Source organism: Mustela nigripes, chromosome 5, assembly GCF_022355385.1.
Source record: "Mustela nigripes isolate SB6536 chromosome 5, MUSNIG.SB6536, whole genome shotgun sequence".
In the NCBI taxonomy this organism is placed as follows: Eukaryota; Metazoa; Chordata; class Mammalia; order Carnivora; family Mustelidae; genus Mustela; species Mustela nigripes.
The window spans coordinates 144,969,965-144,991,719 of record NC_081561.1 but is presented as its reverse complement, the minus strand read 5'-3'; the positions used below and the strand labels follow the sequence as shown (position 1 = coordinate 144,991,719).

Here is a 21,755-nt window from a genome sequence, read left to right as displayed (position 1 = left end):
ACACAGGGAGAACAACTTACCTAATACACCACTAGGTTCAATAGGATACTCAAGAATTGATGTAGCTGGTGCCAACGTGTAGGGGTACTCATAGGGTGTGTAGATCAAACCAGCTTCGGGCCCCGGAGGAACTATTGCAGCAGTTGGGTGAGGAGTTCCGTTTGGCATGACCGCGGTCTGTATTTGTCTGATCAAAGGCATTATGGTAGGGCCGGCTGGCGTAGGCGTACGCAGGGCAGCTGGCGGGAGGACAGGCGCAGGCCCAGTGATAATCCTTGGAGCAGCCTGGGCTGTTGCTGCAAGAGAAAAGGCAAGGGCTGCTACAGTAAGCAAAGAAATGTAGGAGGAAGTGTAGAGACAGCAGTATAACATATGGAAAATGAGAGGGAAGTAGGAAAAAGAAAGGAAAAGCAGGAAAGAAGAAAAATAAAAGGAAATCATTAGTACATGCGCTGATCACACAAAATGCCAAAGCACACTGATCAAATGCAAACAGCTTCCCCTTTCCCAGTGTGATTAAGAATACATGTGCAAAAATCAACAAGCCACTGTAAAAATTAAATAAAAAAAACAAAAAATAAAAAACAACAAAAAAGGATGAGACCATTAATACAGGTTATATTTAGTTCATATATTTGAAATATCTATTTTTTAAGATCTCATGAGACTAAAGATACATGCAGAAGCACATGAAAACACTCGCATTAAAAGATGTTAAAAATTTTTTGGAATTGGAGTCCACAGAAATACAGTTTTGGCTTATTTCTAATAGGATAGCTTAAGTTTCAAATTAAGAAAAGAGTAACTTTTACGTATTAACCGACAACTACTTTTATATAAATTTCTTGCATCTGTAATGAACTTCATAGAAAAATATTAAAAAATGTCCCACTCCTAAATATAAGACTGTTAATGATCTACTCCATTTTGTAAAGCAACCACGTCTGAACCCACTAAAGTGCCTCTACTTTGGAAAGTGGGATAGGACTTTAAAATTCTACTTCTTTAAAAAAAGAAAAAGCTAGTAATTTAAGTAGAAGATTATGTTCATTGAAAGACTTGTGAAGCTTTAATTCCCTCACAACCTAAAACAGCAATCTTCTTTAAGTTGATGAAAGCATCCAGAGACGTATCTAAAGGAAAACTGGGGTTAAAAATAGTGTATCAGCTACTGCTCTCTGTGAACTCATTCACATTTGAAATCAACAGAGAAAAAACTGGAAGGGAACATTAGCAAGCAAGATCAAAGGACAGAATTTGACAGAAGGGTCACTGCTTTCAGACACACTCCAAATTAAATATGGTTTAAAAAAATAGTTAAAAAATTTTTTTTTGTCTTTTGTATAAATATAACAAAATAAGCTAGAAGCCTTAAATCTGTAGTTAACAGAACAGGAAATTTCCTGAAACTCTTGAATTTAGAAGTTGAAATTTCACCAGAACAATAAAGTTTATAAACCCCAAACTTAGTTAGACATGCTGACATAAAATAAAGGAGAATGTCCCCAATTCATGAAAACAGTAAAAATGGGACTGTTAGTCCCGTCTCAAGTGACCATTATTTCGAATCTTCACTTTGTTTCACTGATCGTGTGTTGTGCTGCCAAAAGGAGAAAGGTCTGTGTACCCAGTGGCTGCTGCGGCTCTAACCATGGACCTCAGTCTCAGGCTTACGTGATTTAATGTTGGCGTCTCTGTAGGTGCCATTCAGAATCGCAAGCTCCATCAGCTGCATCTTCTTCAGGCTGTCTTCTCCCTCTGCCTGCGTGGAAACATGAGAGCAGTAGGCACTTAAGATGGACTGCGTCCGTCACGAGTCGTCTTTACTCCCAAACCTTACAATAAGGAGTATGTGACTACAGCCACCGGCTTCACTCAAAGGGGGGGGGGGGACCACAGAACCAAAAGGTGCTACATACTGATACCCAGAATACCCTCAGCCGCCACTAGCTACATTTATTTCCATGTGGACATTTTTTATGTAAACTACACTGATTTATTAAAGTTCCCCCCAAAGCTTAGCTAAACGGAGTAAATGTCAGTCAAGATTAAATGTAGTGTATTTCTTCTCTTAACCATCATTCTGTAGCACATTCGGAAACTCAATGTGCTCATTAAAAGGGGGGGGCCACCAACAATGCACCAAAAAAACACACAACCCCCTCCCCAGGACCCACCAAACTGGGATTTTAAACATGTAATATATGAGGGTGGTATTCACATATGAGAATTCTGTTTAATTTTCCAAAAAGGAAGCTTTAATAAAATCACAATCATAAGAATTTCTAAAATTTGAATATATATTCTGTTCTCTTATGCCAACATTCCTGTCTCCTCTCAGTTAGTAATAATACTATCACCATTCTAAAGCAAATCTAATCTTTAGGGCCACTGTATGATACACTGTCTAACCCCTGAGACATTTAAAAGTAAAAGCTCTAGGGGTGCCTAGGTGGCTCAGTGGGTTAAAGCCTCTGCCTTCAGCTCAGGTCATGATCCATGGTCCTGGGATCGAACTTAGCATCAGGCTCTCTGCTCAACAGGGAGCCTGCTTCCCCCTCTCTCTCTGCCTGCTGCCTGTGCTCTCTGTCAAATAAATAAAATCTTAAAAAAAAAAAAAAAGTAAAAGCTCTTAACAACTATGTGACAGTGACAGGCTGTGAACACCAGGATTGTCTCTGACCATGAGAATGTCTGGCCGTCCCGTTTACCTTGGACTTGCCCCACCCTTTCTGTCGATTGTTGTCACCCCTGTTCTGGTCATTACTGGTGTATTACCAAAACTACCACAGTATTATGTTAATGGTATCTCTTCTCCAATCAATCTATATAAGGGTAAGATTAACTGCACAAACACAACTTTTCTTCTTAATGTTCCTTAACATTTTTATGTCTTAAACCCTTCTTAGTTTCTTGCTATCTAAAAATATAAACCATTTAAGCTATCTGTGGATCTGGGCCCAAATTATCTTCTCAAGGTAAAGCAATTAGTTTTCCACTATTTTGTACACCTTTCTTCTACCGTCAATCAATCCCGTCAGTCCGTGTTACGCGTCTCTGTGCGGATTTCGACTTCCGTCTCTTGAACGCTCCTCTGCACTCCGCTCTACCCTCCTAAACCCTACCTACTCTCTGCAAACTCCCAACCTCAATGTTACCTTCTCAAAGGGCCCTCCTTAGATTATACTGTTTCTACCTTGAGTTCTAGTTTCATGTACATCACCGCCACCAAAGTAAGTTCTTGGCGAACAGAGCCTATTTCTTATTGATCACTGCCTGTATTCCCATTCAGCCTGTCCCACAAGCTATTTTTGCTAGTATTTCTAAATGATTGGTACAAAAAATCTTTTAACTTTATTTCCAAATCTCAAATGTCTAAATCCTGTAGGGTAAGCATTAGCGACAGCAAAAAAAAGCAGTAGATGAAGGTCTGTTTACCAAGGTTCATTCCTGAAGACGATGCTAGAAGACAGTGGAACTATGTACTCCTCACATGTATTATGCGGTATCTACTCCTCAGTACTTAATATTTAAAAACAAAGTAACCCAATGACACTTTTTTTCTGACCTGATTCAGAAAGGAGCAGGACCACATGACAAGCTTCTCTGTCCTCCATCCCTACTGCAACTGTCAATGATACACAAAACCCTGTCCTTGGCACTACAGCAGCAAAAAGGGTACTATTATTTATAGTAAACAGAACTGCTCAATTAGCTTTTAACAAACCGCAAAGAATTAAAAAGATGAATGAAAACATCACGAAGATAAAGTTTCAGGTGTCACTGACAACTTTTCAAAAACCTACTTTGTAGGAAAAAACAGAGGAGACTTGAATGCTTGTGGAATCACTATTCCTTGACCCCTAAGAACATGTACAACGATGACAGAGAAAAAAGTTAACAGGATTTCTTTGAAAGCCATTGCAATTACTTGTTAATGGTAAGACAAGCATCAGCAAAAGGGACAAATTAGCAATCCATTATCTAACCCAAACTCCTTAAACTTGTTCCCTGAAAGCTAGTGATATTAAAATCTCACCAAATCATTTCAAATTTAAGTCTATACATAGTAACGGAATATCAGAAACACATAAATTATACTCTACATTAAAAAAAAGGAAAAGCAATAGGTATACCTTCATTACTTTCAACAGTGAAACAATGGTACGTATTTGAAAATGTCATCAAGTAAGAGAAATAAAGATGGAAGAAGTTATGTGACCTCTTGTCTCGGAGAGTGCTGCAGAGGGAAGAGGGACTGGAATGCATGTTTTCACCCAACTGTTTTTTTGGATAACAATTTAACCACACTCATTAGCTGGTGATGCAGGGTTAAAACAGAGGAGAAAGCCAAAGAGAAAGATGATGGAAGACACACATGTGTGCACATCAAGGTTCGTGCATGTATGTCTTGACCTTTTACAGGGTGCAGGACACTGAAAAACAGATGTAGGGTCACAGACCTCCCCCTTGCCTACCCAAGAGGAGAGCAGCACAGCTTTCACGAGGCAGCAGCAATGGACTCCGCCACAATGACCTCGCTGGAGGCCACTGAGGTTCACAAGTTAGGAATTACAGTATGCACACTAACTACATCACATTACAGCGGGCTCCACTAACACCTCCTAACAGAGCACAAAATTTAGTTCGGAAGCTAGAGTTTCAACGTGGTGGTCTCACTCCAAAATTAGCTTTACTCTGGCCTCTTCATCACTTCTCCCCACCTCGCCCGCCACTCTGTATGCACAGAGCACGATGCTGTGCCTCAAGAGTCTGCAGAGTTCGTTACAGAATTACTCTAACAGAGAAGTGGTTAGTTAAACCTTCTTGTCCTGGTTTCGTCAGTGAAACTTGACATCATATTCCTGCCTGGATGCTGTTGAAGGGGTATGCCATCTCTCTTTCCAACAGAACTTCAGATAAGAAAATGTGCTGGTTTCTTAGCTAATTTCTCCTGAGTTTTTCCTATAGTCCTGAAGGCTCTAGAGCTTCTGCCACTCAGGCTTCCTATCAGGAGTTTATTTGATGTTTCCTCTTCTCTCAAAGATAAAAGCTGATCAAACAAGGCATCCTGAAATCATACATCTCAACTCCAGATATTTCAGAAGGCATTTCTGTAGAACTTGCACAAGAACAAACACCTCTATAGAGATGGAACACCGACTTCTGCTGCTGTAACAAAAGAAGCTGTTCTTGAACAACCAAACCTCAGGTCGTAGAAGGGTGTTTTATAATGCTGAATCAAAGTGTTCATCTAGAGCTTTACGAATTCTTATTTCTCATTTGCTCTATATTTTAAAATCCGAGATATAATTTATATGCAGTGGAATCCTGAGATCTTAAGTGCAACATTCAGTCAGTTTTCATGAATGCACATCAAGCCACAGGATGGTTCGATCAACTCAAAAGTTCCACGGTGCCTCTTCACACGTTAAGACCCTCCCCACTCTACCCCTGGAAACCCACAATCTGATTTTTGTCACCAGGTTAGTTTTCCTATTCTAGAATTTCATATAATGGAATGACAGAGTACATACACTTCGTGTGCCCCAGCTTCTTTCACTCAGCATTATTCATGAAACTCTTCCGCACTGCCGCATGGGTCAGTGGCATACCTGTTTGGACAGCTGAGTTGTATTTCATTTATTTATCTACTCTTCTGCTATGGCCATTGGAATGTTTTTGGATATTGTGCATAAAGCCACTGTGAAAATTATCATGTAAGATATTTTTGTGAATGTAGTTTTTCTGCCCCATTTTCTGAAGACACACCTAGACGCGGAATTACTGGGGTCATAGGATGAATATTTCTCCCACATTTCCTGTATGAAAAGTATTATGTAATGTTACTGAAACATTAGGAATAATGTACCTTTTAAATGTAGAAGTTTAAAAAATATAACAAATACCTGCTAACTTATCTATAGGTCCACTGTCCCATATCTAAAACCTGTGGCATCCTAAGTATTTGAGAATTTTTCAGATATGTATAAAGACATTATACCAAGGATTACACAACATCCCCATTGGGTCTGGAGGAATACTGCAATAATCCAATCTGTGACAAACATAAAAATAATACACTAATAAGTAGGATAAAGACAGATTATTTTTCTTTTCTGAACTTCTTGGGGGTTTACAATTATGGAAGGCAGATTATGAATCTGTATAAATAATCTATGCATTATTATCTATCATACTCTATAATCTATTATAATAATTTACAGCTACGTTACCGGCTATATTTAACAGCTATGTTAAAGTGACAGAAATAGGTCATGGTTAATACTAGACTGAGAATGCAGAGGTCTTAGCATTTTAAAGTAGAACTTATACGCTGCTATACCTTATTAAAGCTAGATACCAGATTTTCATCATCTAAACATTTACACTTTATAACACTTCTGTGGCACTGGTACTGTGTTATCCCTGAGGCCTAGACAGGTTAGGCAGCTTATCTAATGTCGCATATGGTCACACCATCAAACTGGCTTCTAACCCAGCATACTCGATCTAAACTCCTTATCATACCCTCTCCTTGGTGCAGTGCCTTTAAGTGGAATTATCCTTTGGATTCATCGAAGACCTCAAGTAAGAAATTAAGAAAACCATGTTTATTTGGCAGCTTTAAATTTATAAAGTACACATTAAAACAAACTCCACTACAATAATGTAATTAATTACAAAAGAGAAGTGAAGCAAATGTATGAATATTTCCAAATCATTAAAATGTGATTAGTAAAATAATTTTCCTATTAAAAAAAAGCCTAAACTCTCCAGCTTAGCAATCAAGTCACTTAACGTCTGTCTATAAGGCAGTCCTATTTGCAAATATTTTGCATTAGTTAAAATCATCTTCCCACTGTTCCTAGAAGCCTGCTTGTGCTTTTTTGCCCCCAACCAAGACAAGATCCTATCTAGAAGCATCCTCTGCATACTTCTTTTGATAGTCCAGATGACTGTTCCCTCTAGAGTATATTTTTCCTAATCACACACACACACAATGGGTATCATTTTCCTAAATCTATGTTGCTCCTTTTGGGATACTCAATCCTATATAGCCATGTACTATCTCATTTTTTCTATTTTTCATGTAGTTTTCAGGAAATTTCTCATGTGACTTATAACCATAAATTAACCATTAACCAATTAAAACAGTCTTCTTATAGCTCCCAATGCCTTGTAGACGTGAACTTGCTCACTAACATTAAAAAATTTGATTCTTTTCCATAAATTTAAAATAATGAGTGGTGAGAGGCCTGGGTGGCTCAGTTGGTTGAGCGTCTGCGTCTGCCTTTGGCTCAGGTCATAATTCCCAGGTCCTGGGATGGAGCCCCACACTGAGCTCAGTGGGAAGTCAGCGTCTCCCTCTTCCTCTGCCCCTCCTCCTGCTTGTGCTCTCTCTCCCTCTCTCTCAATAAAATCTTAAGAAGAACATACATGAGTAGAAACAGTTTTCTAAACATAAATTCACTTTTCTGAACAAGAAATTAGTAAGAAAAAAGAGAAAATGGAGAGTGACAAAAGTTTAAAACAATTTTCATACCAATCATTACTTGTATATGGTCTGCCAGCTAAAGAAAATTTGATAAAGAACATAACTGACTTTAAGCTAAATAGAGGATTTTATACAGGAGAGAAACAGAACAGAATCTGTCTTTAAAGGCATATTCTGTTATTTTGTGAATGGACTGTTTGGGGCTTGAGTACGATTAGAGAGAGACCAGTCATGAGGAGCTTGACTTCAACCCCAGTGACAGAAAATGTACTGGACTGGCGTGGAAGTAGTAACAGATGGAAAAAAAATAACTCAAAAGGACTTGACAGCTAGTCGGATGGAACAAGCGAGAGAAAGGAGACATTAAAGAATAATGTTCAGGTTTTTGGATTAAGCAATCAAGTAGATGGTGGCTCCATTTAATAAAGGGAAAGGCTGAGGGGAACAGAATCAAGAGCTCTGTTTGGAAATACTAAGTTTGAAAATGCTTGGCTCTTTAAATAGCCAAGTGGAGATGTGAGGTACAGAGCTTAATGTAAATCCGCGACTATTTACTCAAATTCATCCCATAATGCTAGTAGAAAAATTAACCTCCTGCACTATTTTATAATATTTTTCTCCTAGATTATGCAGATTATTAAGTTTCAAACTGACCGGCTCTATACTTTTAACAGTGGGTTTAGGACTCTTGATAGTACTATCTCTTCTTTGCAAGCTGGTTCTGGTGGGCTCTCACAACCGAGATGCACCGTAGAGGGCATTTAAGCAAGACGGAAGAACAATGGAGGGGAGAAGGGATGCTCCTTCCCGTGCCAGAGGTTCTCAGGCTCCACACTTCCTTCCCAGCACGTCTAGAACAAGCTTTCTTATGTCACCCATGAGGAACACCACCAGCCAACCAGTTTATCTACTCCTCTGAGCTACTGTGTTTCCCGTATGAGGCAAGTTCCACGTCTGCACAGAACTTTCTCACAGTGCCCAAGATCGAACAACAGTACCAATCTCTCTCTTGTCTCTCCCAGCCCTGGCGTAAGAGCTGCTGCCTATCCTTTCTCAATCTGTATTGCACCCTGCTCCTTTTGTAGTTTTCAGCACATGTTTAATCAATTAATTCATTAATTCTCTCCACTGAAAAACCTAATGTGGCTTTTGTTTTCCTGATACAAGGAAGTGGCTCCCCATTACTACTACTTCATAGGGCCTGAACTTCCCAGACTGGCCTTTATGGCCACACCCATTTCTTTTAAGTCACCAACTTCATCTTGTGCCAAAAAGGTACGTGGACTCCATGGTAATCTATTGTTTCTTCAGATTTATAAGTTGCTTGATTCCACCTTCCTTTCCTTTCCCAGTCTTCAATGTCTAGTTAAGAGATGACTAATGAGCACTTACTATGATGCAGATACTGTGCTAAAGTCCAACACAAAAAGAATGATGTTCACCAACTGAAGAGCATGAGAGAAAAGTCCCAGAATCGTACAGAAACCCAACACTGCAAACATGTATCAGGACTCCGTGCTTAGGTGGAGAGGCAAAGGCACATTAGCACCACTGTTGCACCTTGGCTACACAGGCCGAGTACTAAAAGGTAATGTGTAAGCCCCCACTTTCAATGATACGCGAAGACTATCTTATTGTTTTGTTGAAAAATTCGTGGGTCAAAATGTTACAGACACAGTAGGGGGAGAAAAATCTTGGCGTATCTTACACTATTTGCCATTACATTCATTATCCCACAAACTTCCACTTAATCATAATACCTGGTTTAGCAGCAACAACTTACCAAAAATAAAGCAAGATAGAGAGGAAGAAGCACAAGGCACTTTCCTTAGCCAGAAAAGTTTGAAAGGTTTAAACACACACACACACACACACACACACACACACAAAGCTGCATAAATTTTATTAAACTATATAAAAAACTAACTTTTAAAAATTTTATTTATTTTAGAGAGAAGAGCATGCATGTGCGGGGGGAGGGGCAGAGATAAAGAATCTCAAGCCCACTCCCCGCCCCCGCCCCCCACCACCATGCTGAGCAGCCTAAGATCATGACCTGAGTCAAACCAAAAGTCAGATGCTCTCCCAACTGGGCTCTCCAAGTGCCTCCACTGAATACTTTTTTTTTTTTTTTTAATTTTTAAGATAATGTGTTCTTTCCTCAACCAGGCATAAACAGATCTATTAAAAGCAGTAACAATCTCAGAAAAGTCTTATCATAATAAGCATTTATTTCTTCCTATGTGAAACACAGTATGACATAATTTGATATTTTATTCTTTATGGTAAGCTTAATAGGAATGACAAACTTTTGAAAGATTTACACGATCCATACCTTGGGCTACACACTAAACTAGTATCAGCAAAGCCACAAAATTATCTTACAGGGAAGAAAGTCCTCTGAAATAGATCATTTTAGGTGAACACTTTCAGACTATACAGCTGGGGCAACAAAGGAAGGGCATATAATTACACACTGTGAGCTGAGGAGAGCCTGACTCTACAGAAGATAAAGAGCAGGTACCTGAAAATGATGATGATTTAAAAATGGATTAGTTGTGGGAGGTATATGGGAGAAGGAGGGAAAAATTTGCAAAGTATATATACAGTGGCAGCGGTGGTAGGGAGTGAGTAGACCCTTGTAGGATGTCATAACAAATGCCTGACAAGTTCTAGAAGTAATAACACATTAAACTCACATGGATCCAGATTAAGCAGTAAGTCTACAGGAAGGAAAAGTAATTTCTTTTCTTTTTTTTTTTTTTAATCGTTATTTATTTATTTACTTACTTACTTATTTTAAAGATTTTATTTATATATTTGACAGACAGAGATCACAAGTAGGCAGAGAGGCAGGCAGAGAGAGGGGGGGGAAGCAGGCTCCCTGCTGAGCAGAGAACCCGATGCAGGGCTGGATCCCAGGACCCTGGGATCATGACCTGAGCCGAGGGCAGAGGCCTTAACCCACTGAGCCACCCAGGCGCCCCAATTTATTTTCTTTTTAACAAAATACTCACTACATACTAAAGACCGATCACTAGTCTAGGTATAGAAAGAATGAGATGTGGCATTTGTATTTAAGACTGAGAGTCTGGTTTGGATAGAGATGGAAAGGAAAGCAAGCTCAATAAAGTGTAACAGCTGCTATGAGAAGTTTACGCAGGGTGTAGCTGAAGACCAAACACAGAACTATGGGGAAAGGACCAAGAACCACTTCAAGGATCTAAAGATAACTACGAACCTGTCTAAAAAAATCCAGAGTACAAAGGCAAAATGTTACCTACACTGTTAGTGGGTTAACAGAGAACTAAGCTCACCCAAAAGTATCTATGATAAAACTGTTAGGGACGCCTGGGTGTCTTAGTCAGATAAGCCTCTGCCTTCCGCTCAGGTTATGATCCCAGGGTCCTGGGAAAGAGCACTGGGCTCTTTCCTCAATAGGGAGCCTGCTTCTCTCTCCACATTGACTGCTACTCTGCCTGCTTGTGTGCTCTCTCTTCCTTCTCTCTCTCTCTTTCTGACAAATAAATAAAATCTTAAAAACAAGCAAACAAACAAAACTGTTAATCATGGTCTTAAAAGACTTCCAGGTAATGCTACTATATGATGTCAACCTACTACAGGGATTCTTCAAAGTAACCTATAGGCACTAGGACACACTGATGAGATTTCTGAGCCATCAAGTGCAGTGTAATGATCTCTAAGCTGAGAGTAGAGGCGGAAAGCTGCCCTGTCCTCGGAGCAATGGCAGGTCACTATTGCTAGTTTCACTTATACACAAACTACTTTTGGTTTTAGTCATTATGGTGGCACTGAGGCCATTAATTTTGGTCGCTTCACACCTTAACTTTTGTTCTTTACTGTTCTGTAAGATATCTAAAGGGGTATCTTCCCTGTAAACAGCTGACTGAAACTTTGAACCTCAACATAAGGCCAAGGGAGACAAAGCAGGGAAGAAAAAAGGGCAGGGAATTTCTTCAAGTATCACCTAGTAGCATTTGACCTCTATGATGTATCACCACTGCAATAAAGACAAATAAGATTTAAGTTTTGCCCTATAATTTTTGTTCTGAGATTGAGACTCTTATTATCTATTTTTCCTTGGCCAGAGAAAAAAATAATTAAGCTAATTAAATATCTCATTTTTTTAAAAGGTCTCTTATTATCTCATTTTTTTTTAAGGTCTCTTGTTTCTGGGATTCAAATAAGCCTTTATTTCAAGTGTTTATAACTTTTAAAGAATTTAGTCATTCTTATCTGATTTAACCTTCTTAACAGCCTGTAAGGTCTATAACACAAGGTGTTATCTCTCCCACTGGTTGTACTTTAGGGTAAAATTTAACATAAGACAGGAGTTTGTGCCACTATTTTAGTAAAGCACTTGAATGCTTCTTTTGCTTAGCTATCCCACAGTTAGGAAGCCAAGTACGGGTGGCCAAACTTGCAGAATAAAATAATAAACAAAATGTGGAATATAAATAACACTTTTCTTTAGGGATGAAGAATAATGTACTTCTGAAATAAACTACAAATACTCCTTCATTTCTTAAGTGGGTTTAGCTATATAGCAACCTAAAAACCACATTTTAAAGTAGGCATAAAATAAATCAGGGAAAGTTAAGTATAGGAGTTGACAATTAGGAACAGGAGTTAATTCTGAACTAAAACTTTAGAAATTTTTCCTCTACTGCAGGAGTTATTTATGAGCAAAACAGCTGTTATTCTGGAGTATACCAGATATTATTTTAGAAGAAGGCAATATAAGAAGTCCTCTCAAGTCCTCTACTTAAGAACTGTGAACCTTATCAACTTTCAAAGTTAACAAAGCACTCTCCTTAAGCAAGCTGATAACACATGGGCATTTGGTTTTGGGGTATTCTTGGTGGCTTCCATGTTTACCTTGTATTTTGAGGTGTTTTATAAATATTTTTAAAAAACCACATTATAGCCAGTAAGTGTAACAATAATTAGCCTATAAACTAGTAATATACAATCATCAAGAGAAACAAAAATTTTTAAATGATGAGAAAATGTTCAATGTTGGAAAGTATTTTAAAAATCAAGGGTTTAGGGTGCCTGAGTGGCTCAGTTGGTTAAGCAACTGCCTTCATTCAGCTCAGGTCACGATCCCAGACTCCCAGGATCGAGTCCTGCATTGGGGTCCCAGCTCCACAGGGAGTCTGCTTCTCCCTCTGACCTTCTCGCCTCTCACTCACTCTCTCAAATAAATAAATAAAATCTTAAAACAAACAAACAAACAAAGGTTTAAAAACCAAGATGAAATTTCTTTCATAATGATAGCTGTGTGGTGTGACCTCAAGCCTTGGGCGAATGAATCGTTCACACTGCACAGAATGTGACTATGCACACTGGGAAGGGGCCAGGTATATTCAGGCTGCCAGCGATTTCCCTGTGAGACTTGATGAGCTCTAGTACGTAAGGGTGACAACTGCCTCAACAGGTTTCTTTATGTATATACCAAACTGATGTATTTTGAAGAAGGTATCAATGATATACCACACCAAGGGGGTTGAATACACTGACAAAGTCTTAAACTACCAAGGGCAGGCCCTTAACTCTTTAGTAGGAGGTATCCAGGGAATGAAAGCAGGAAATGCTCTTCAGTGATCTGGCCTCACAAACCAATGGACTTAAATATTTTCTTTCCAAATCCAGGTGCTTTTGTATTAACTTTAAAACTGTATTTTAAAGATTATTTGAGAGCAAGAGAGGGAGCACTTGTGTGTGTGTGTAAGAGGGAGAGAATCTCAAGCAGATTCCCTGCTGAGCAAGGATCCAGAGGTGAGGCTAGGTCTCACAACCAAGAAGTACATGACCTGAGCCGAAATCACTAGTTGGTTAATTGCTTAACCAACTGAAGCACCCAGGAGTCCCTAAATTGTCTTTTAAAATTTACATATAAGCTACTACTCAAGGGAGCCTTAATGGCTTTATTCCCATCTAGATTTTATTATAAACTGAATTTATCCCTTATAGTTGATATATAATTTTATCCTACTATTTTTATGAAATATCCTATGAAAAGTCTTTACATTATAGTCCTTAAATCTCTAAAAGATGATCATATCTCTAAGACAGGTTTTAACTAACAAAGACTGCGCTCTTGGAAATTTGTATCAGGGAAGATGGAGTTGGATATAGACAATTAAGCCGTTAAAACAAACTTAGACGGAGTTTCCAGGAACATTCAAGCAAGGATGTCAAACTAAGTTTGGGCTCCTGACCAACCGGGCAGTGAAGGCTGTGGGACATTCACATGTCAAAGTGATGTGCAGTGTCAGACGCACAGATGAGTACGAGTTCAAGGGGTCAGAAAGAGTGAAGGTGGTTCCAAGGAAGAGAAAGAACACGCTCAAAGATCTAGAATCAAGAGTGAGATCAGTAAGGTTGATGATGTGGTGACAGTCTGCAAGCCGTGCTCAAGCAAGGACATACTCTGTGGAGTGATTCAAACTCACTAGAGGGTCTTAACCTAAGGAAAATCATGATTAAAATTCTATTTTTAGAAGCACTTCTTTAGCTGCAGTAGAGAGAGTGTCTGGAAAGGTAAGACTAAGACAGGCAGGAAGATCATACAGATAAAGCAGAGACTGTATGTTTCTAATCCAGGCAACAAATAATGATATTCTGAACCGAGACAATTCCAACAGGGATGGAGAGATGAGAAGTAGGAGATGGTTGGAGGGCCGAACCAATGGTGCGTGTGTGTGTGTTGGGAAGGGGGATGTGGCAGCACAATATTCTAAATATTCATGATATTTCAAGTCTAAACCACAGTTTAATAGTTCCTCATTGTCTTACATTAATTTTTTGCTTTTATGAAGAATACTGTTACAAATTACTTTCCTGATTGGGGATTACCTCTTTGGAATAAACTAAGAACTACACTTACTCACTTACTCCACCACTTCATGCCAGAGGCTGCATACCCTATTAAACTGTGTCCTGAAAAGGCTTTTGCAATGTCCAGGGTTACAAAGGTATGGGTATTCATTTTATGGTCTTTTCAATAACTTGTTTTATTTAAAAAAAAAAAAAAAAGAAAGAAAGAAAAAGAAAAGAAAAACTCAAACAAAATAACTGCTAACCAAATGGGAATAATGTCATTGATTCCTTAAATGGAAGTTCAAATTGGGCTTTTTCTCAGGCATCTTCCAGGAAGAGCTGTGATTTTCCCACTTTTATTTCCCCATGAAAACAGAGTAACTGCCAGGATTGTATTAATATGCTAGAGTTCACTAAAAAGCTATGTGCATGGTAAAATGATGATCTCTCTCTGTGCCTGGTGGCTCTCACCTGACAAGCTAGACCAGTAACCACAAAGATCACAGAGTATAAGTATTGCTTGTACTTTGACTGTTTTAATGCTTCTTACTGCTTTTATATATTTTATATACATATGTACATATAACATACATATGTATGTGTAAAAAGTACTTATGTATACATATCTGTATGTATAGCATAGTTTTTAAAAGTTACTTGTACTTTCACAGTTTCTTTTTATCACAGAGAATATCCAACATATATAAAATCAGCAAACTCTTAAATGTTTTGCATTCCAGTGACAGATCTTATACTGAAAATACTTCAAATTTATAAAAATTAGTAGCTAAAATGGGGTTTGTTAACAGAAGGATACTTTAGAAGCTGCTGTAATGCATTTTTTAAATTTAGGAACACTAGGGTGCCTGGGTGGCTCAGAGGGTTGAAGACTCTGCTTCGGCTCAGGTCATGATTGAGCCCTGCAACGGGCTCTCTGCTCAGCAGGGAGCCTGTTTCCCCCTTTCTCTCTGCCTGCCTCTCTGTCTACTTGTGATTGCTGTCAAATAAATAAAATCTTTTAAATAAATAAATAGATTTAGGAACACCTTAAAAATATTAAGTTGCATGGCTGGAGGACATTTTAATTGGCTTATAACTATAATCATTACCAAATCTAACACTCACTACTTGGTTTTTAAACCACAGTAGAAATAGTCTTCTGCTTCGGCAAGTTCTACCGCTTCAGTGCTGTATGAGGATTCTGAGTGGTGGCATACTTCCTACCACCAGCATCAACATACAAACACAGGTATTTTTCTGACAGACAAGTTTTCATGGTAAGTAATGGAATTAAGAAAGCAGTAAATCAGAGAACAACATATTCATTGCGTAGCCACTATTAGCTGAAATGTCACTGATGTTCCACAGGTAAGCAGCTTTTTGATGGGATGGTTGGTGCTTTAAATATTTGGTATGAAGATTTAAGAAAAAATTTGCTGGTGATATAAAGAAAGGCATTATCTCTGATTCCAGAGTTAGAAGTAATTCAACTCTGGATCTATCCTATTATAATTTGGTTTTATAGCACTGGATTTATAGCTTTTTCAAAAATTTCTGCTTACTAAAATTCCTATAGGAAAAAACAGCTTTATTAATGTGAGTTTCAAACTCCTAATTTCCCATGAAAAACTTTATGAATCAAAAGATGTTTACAAACCATGTCTTGATTGCATATAATAAGGAACATACTTCTTCATTTGTTGTGGAACAGACTCAATGATTTCATAACAACAAAACTATACTAGTATGTTCCCAGTATATATGAAACAGTAATCAATATTTGTTCAATGAATATAAGCAGATGGTTAAAACAGTAGCGTGTTAAATTAAAACAGAATTTTTCTTTAAGAAGTTATGAATAACAAAGCAAAACACTACTCCATGTTAATATGCAGTCATGTAAAAAATTTGACAAATACTATGTAGTATTTTTGAGAACACATTTCTTAGTTGCTAGTGTTTCACTGGCAATTCTAAACCATTCTAAGCGCCGGTATACTGGGAGAAATCTTTATGTGGCTTCTGCCAGGCCTTTACCCGTCTTAGTTTCTACGGCTAAACAAATAAACAAGGGGTGTTCTGGGAATTGCAAGGTGTTTTATATTGGGGGAGGGTAAGGAAGAAATAACATGAAACAAAACTGGAAAGGTAGATATGTACGAGGTGAAGATGGGCTACAAATGCTGTGCTAACTAGTTTGCATTTTACCAGGCGAGGACAGAAAGCCATGAAAATGTAAAATAGGGAACATGATAATACTTCAAATATATACTGAAAAGATAACTCTGGGGGTACCTGGGTGGCTCAGTTGGTTAAGTGTCTGCTTTTGGCTCAGGTCATGATCCCAGGAGCCTGGGATGGAGCTCCACATCAGGCTCTCTGCTCAGCAGGGAGCCTCCTTCTCCCTTCTCCCTCTGCCTGGTGCTCCCCCTGCTTGTACTGTCAAATAAATAAAAACTTTAAAAAAAAAGGTAACTAGCTGCAACTAGGAAGGAGCACCAATTGACCTAGTACAAGAGTGAGCATGGAAACGAAGAGCCAGGTGCTACTAAGAGGAAGAAATCAGAACAGGATGAAATGGATGGGAAAGAGCAGGAGCAGAGGGGAAGCAGTGGTGCAGTTAAGGATCTATGACTCGGTGGCAAGGGCTGTCATTCACAAAGAGAAAACAATGGAGGAACTGCTGTATGAGGAGGGCAGGGAAGAATGTGATGTTAGTTTGGGAAGGGTTATGTTTGAGATTGTATGAATCATCCCAAGGAGGTGCTGAATGGATTGGGGAGCTGCGGGGCTGAGATGAGCAGCATAATGAAGAACGATCATGATGGCAGTGGTCCCTGGAGATAGATTCTGGATGAGAATGCCCAGAAAGAACAAACCGGAGTGCAAAAAGATCACTCTGGGAAGTCTCTACCTCCAGTAACAGCATGACATTTCTGAAAAGCAAGCATCAAGTGACTAAGTAACCAGGAAACTCATTAATTTTGCCCTCCTCTCATTTTTATATTACTAAATCTCTTATCTCCGTATGTACCAAAGTCTTGGTTTTTAGGCTGGTATATAGCAGTCTCTCAATAGAAGTTTGTGAGTGAATTGCTTTTGACAATCATTAAGTGAGTTTTTTAATCTCTACAAGTATGTTATAATTCCACAGATACTAAATTCAGTAATCAAAGTCTATTATTTAAGAGTATACTATCATCCTTCAAAAGCAAATACATAAAATATATAAATATGAAGAAAGCTTAATTCATGAGTCTCTTAACTTGCTCAGAGATACATTCTACAAAGAGGTTTAACAAAAATAAGTTGATGTCATATTTTAAAGGCATAACTTTAAAAACTCACTCTATTATTTTGTATTTGATGCACACATTAAAAATTGATTTTTTTTCCCACAAAGGTATTAAAGGTTAAAAGAATAAAAAACTCGTCTACTTATACAAATATGCAATACAGGCTTCAGATTAATGCCCATAAAGGAGAAGTCTTATTAGTACTGTCACTTGCGAAATCAAATTTTAAAAATTTAGTTATCAAAAACACAGGAGAAAATCAAGCTATTTATGACAAGTTACCAAATTAAGTTTACCTGAAACTAAATTAAAATGCTCACCTGACTCTTTAAAATACCATTAAATCTCACAATGGTAATATCTGAATAATTTTACTTACATAAAATACTCAAACATTTGAAGTGTTGTCAAAAAAATTAGATATAAGGGTTTAAAAACGTAAGTTAACTAAAGGGTATTTGATTTTCTTAACTTTTTTGCTAAGTCAACTTCAATGTGCATTAATAGAAAATGAATGGAATACAAATGCTTCACCTATATATAAGGAACATGATGCTACTTACCAACCATCAGAAGGGCATGCAAACAAATTAAAGGGATGTATGAAAATAATTGAACTAAAGAAGATACACCGAGAAATCACTCTATTTTTCTATTAAATAATTTTATGTCTTTAATAAAAAAAATCAATATATAGTAAATTAATTTTAGAGTATCTGTGTAGAATACCATACATTTAGTAAGGGAGAAAACAAACAAACAAATAAACAACTAAAATGCATTATCCCAGCCAGCGTTTTTAGTTATGGGATAGAAACATTAAGAGTTAAGAATACATAGGTACTAATAAGTGTAAAATGTTACATAATAAATTCAGCATGCAAATTCTGAGGGATGCATGGAATGTAAGGTTAAAATGAAAGGAACTTTTATATAAACTACAAAAATATTTCCTAGAGAATAAACACATACTACCCTATTACCTTACCCCAAGAATCTGTTTTATATTTGCAACACCTTAAATTTAGAGTTACAAGCTATCTAAACTGTCAACCACATTTCTTGTGTTAGGGAAGCCATTCTTTAATGAATCCTTGTAATAACAAAAAGGATATTTTTTGCAGACTCTCTTTCTGAGGGCTTGTTCACACACACAAGACCTATCTTACTATTACTGTCAAGCAGCTCCAGGTGTGGGGAAAAGGCCCCGGTTCATTTAAAAAAATGCCGACCCATTTCTAGTCACATGATGGCTGGACAGACAGTAAAGAGATTTCAACACAGCTGCTCAGTGATTTATGACAATGATCGAAGTCTTACAACCTATACCATGTCACACTTCTTAATCTGTCCACATGGATTGCTATCCAAAGATACAGTATTTTCAATTATTTGTGAAAATTCTAGTTGGAATAGGCTCCTGTGGCTGCTCTAATGCAGAATCTGGGGTAGGATATAGAAAGATACTGATGTGGAATCCAGTTAAATTTTGTTTAGCATTGTCCCTCTCTAGAAGAAGCAGTTAACCACATTTCAACTTCTGCAAGCACTTCCCCCTCGTGTTTCCTAAAGCAGTGCACACTGACTGATGCATCAGAGCATCTCACAGACAGCATACAGTGTGCTATGCCACTCTATTCCAGTCTTAGATCTCTGACAGTCTTCTCTGTCACTGGGTCAAGGTTTATTAATTTATTAAGGCTCAATGGTAATCTTAGAACTACAGGATTTTAATCAGAGTACTTTGATATGTAAATATAATTTAAAAAGATTACTATATAAACAAAAATATATTTGTCGTATCTTAAAAAAATACTCATTTTGTACTTTCTTATTTGAATTAAACAATTTCTGCATACCTGTATCTCCTTGTAAAACATTACTGAAACCTCCACCTACATTTTCAGGGCACTAAGATTTGCAACAACCATATTTTTTTCTTCCTTACAAAAGTAAGGTATCTTGAAAATGTTAACAGAGACTACCCCAAAGACCTGATTTATTGTGTGAAAATATGTTAGTCTCAAAATTTTAAATACTTAAATTTCACTAAGTTTTTTTCTGGAGGGCAGACATAAAACACTAATGCAAGAAATATTATTATTACTGATATCTTGAGGACAAGAGAGGTCATACAAGCCTAAGTGATGTTCACCACCAAGGCATTTAAAGGAGCATTTTCTACTAAAAAGTGATTTATACTAAGACCCAGTTCTTTTGAAAGATATGAGAGACTGCTCTCTGAAAAGCATTTATATGCAAACTAAATAATCCAGCTTATTAAGTCTGGGTACCTTGTTTTCCAAAAAAGCTTTAAATGTTCATCTTACTTTTAAGACAAATGCAGCATGTGTAAAGATATACATTTATTACATGCACTGAGCAAAATTAAAGTTAGTATCAGGTCAGTGCTCATTAAAACAAAACAATAATTTTAAGGGAGTTATCTGAAGATATATTTAACTTAGGAGGGAAAATTTATGTCTCTAGTTTTCATCTTCTTTTTCCTCCATCGATCTGGAACAAAATACCTTTCCTTAAATGTGCTTACTGTACTATATTTAGTGAATAAACAAGCCTTAATAAGTGGATCGACTGCATGAGAGCATGGATCAACTCATTCTCATTAAGAACTTAAGAAGCTATCAGCCTTCTATACAGTCCTGCCTGTATGAGAGGAAGCGAGGACTAGCTCCTTTCAAACCTGTAATTTATGAGTTTATTCAAACCTGCCAAATTGCTTTAAGTAAACGCCTTTCACATTTGAAAATTCCCATGGCAACTCATTTTAGTTTGGCAGACAAGCAGACCCAAATTCAATCCTTTTATCCTGCAGCTAAACCATTACAATAGTAATTCTGCTCTGACACTCTGAAGAGACTGCTAATTACTGTACTCTGGGTCCCTAGACAGATTTCCCATTCAGATTAAAACGGTTGTGCATGGGAGAAAACAGTAGCAACACCTTTCTTTACATGAGAGAGATGCTCTCTCAGACTACAGCTCTATCAAGGCCCAAGCGCATCACAGGGAGATGTCTTTTAATACGTTACCTTCTCTCCCAGGAAAATGAAAAGGAGAACAAGAAGACCACAGACTTGACTGAGTCGCACCATGGTCAAGAACTAAAAGTAATACTATCAGTTCATTCACAACCCATTTGAAAACCCTGAACTCCAAGATAAGACTACTCCATCTCTCTTCATTTATTTTCAGGTTATAATTAATACACAGTTAACTATGAGCCAAATGCATATAGCATCAGAAAGAAGAGAATCTTTGGGTAACATGAAAAGTAAACTTTTAAAAAATTTTGTGGCGGATCCTTTTTTCCTACCACTCTCCCAAATTTTGAGAGCATCTGTAGTTTTTTTAATTCAAGACACTGAATTAAAATTACTTATTTTTCCAATGTCGTAATATTCCTTGAAATAACCAGAAGCAACTTTAAATTTCAAAATCCTCATTGAGAAATTCATCAGAATCTATTAATTATTAGATCAATTATTACTGAGCTCTACACATATTAATGGTTTCATGAAGAAATAAGTTATAATGTCCAAAATTGATTCATGTTCAAGTTCTCAAGTACATATAAGCAAACTTAAAGAAAAAATAAAAGAACAAAACAGATTTGATTACCCCAACAATAAAGTTAAAAGCTGAAATGTTAAAAAGTGAAATGAATACTTTATGACTTGTTTGGGACCGGTGGCATCTTGGTATGTGAAAGTCTGTGTTAAATTATGAGACCATGTAAACTTCAGCTGCCTAGCAACACTAATTCCTCTAATACACAGTTTGGTGCTGCTCATTTAGTCTGGTCTTTCCATTTAGTACTCTATACCTCCTTTAGAGAAATCTTTACCTCTGCTCCTATCGAAAGGGAAGAAAAATTATAGTGAGAAAGAGGGCTATTTGGCCATATATCCCTTACCTCTACTTTCTCAGTCTTCGTATCAACGTAAGTCCAGCATAATATCTCCCCCACTTCCACTAGTCTAGTGTTTTTTAGGTTCCTTAGGAGAGGATTAGATACGTATTCGTGTAAGGACTTAGCTAATGATGAGAAATAGTATTAATTATTTTACAACGAACTGGAACGAGAATTGATT

At 37.5% G+C, this 21,755-nt stretch overlaps 1 protein-coding gene across 4 annotated transcripts in view; it reads right to left on the bottom strand.

Moving 5' to 3' along the window:
* The window catches only part of QKI (QKI, KH domain containing RNA binding), a 150,186-nt gene that overhangs the window by 6,265 nt on the left and 122,166 nt on the right, over window positions 1-21,755 (bottom strand). For 3 of the 4 annotated variants that reach the window (XM_059401402.1, XM_059401403.1, XM_059401400.1), the window contains exons 5-6: window positions 1,675-1,762; window positions 21-320 (exon numbers count right to left, since the gene is read on the bottom strand). In XM_059401402.1, the coding sequence (XP_059257385.1) occupies window positions 21-320; window positions 1,675-1,762 (388 nt within the window). The remainder of the gene's footprint in view (window positions 1-20; window positions 321-1,674; window positions 1,763-21,755) is intronic. The other variant, XM_059401401.1, reaches the window with a different exon arrangement.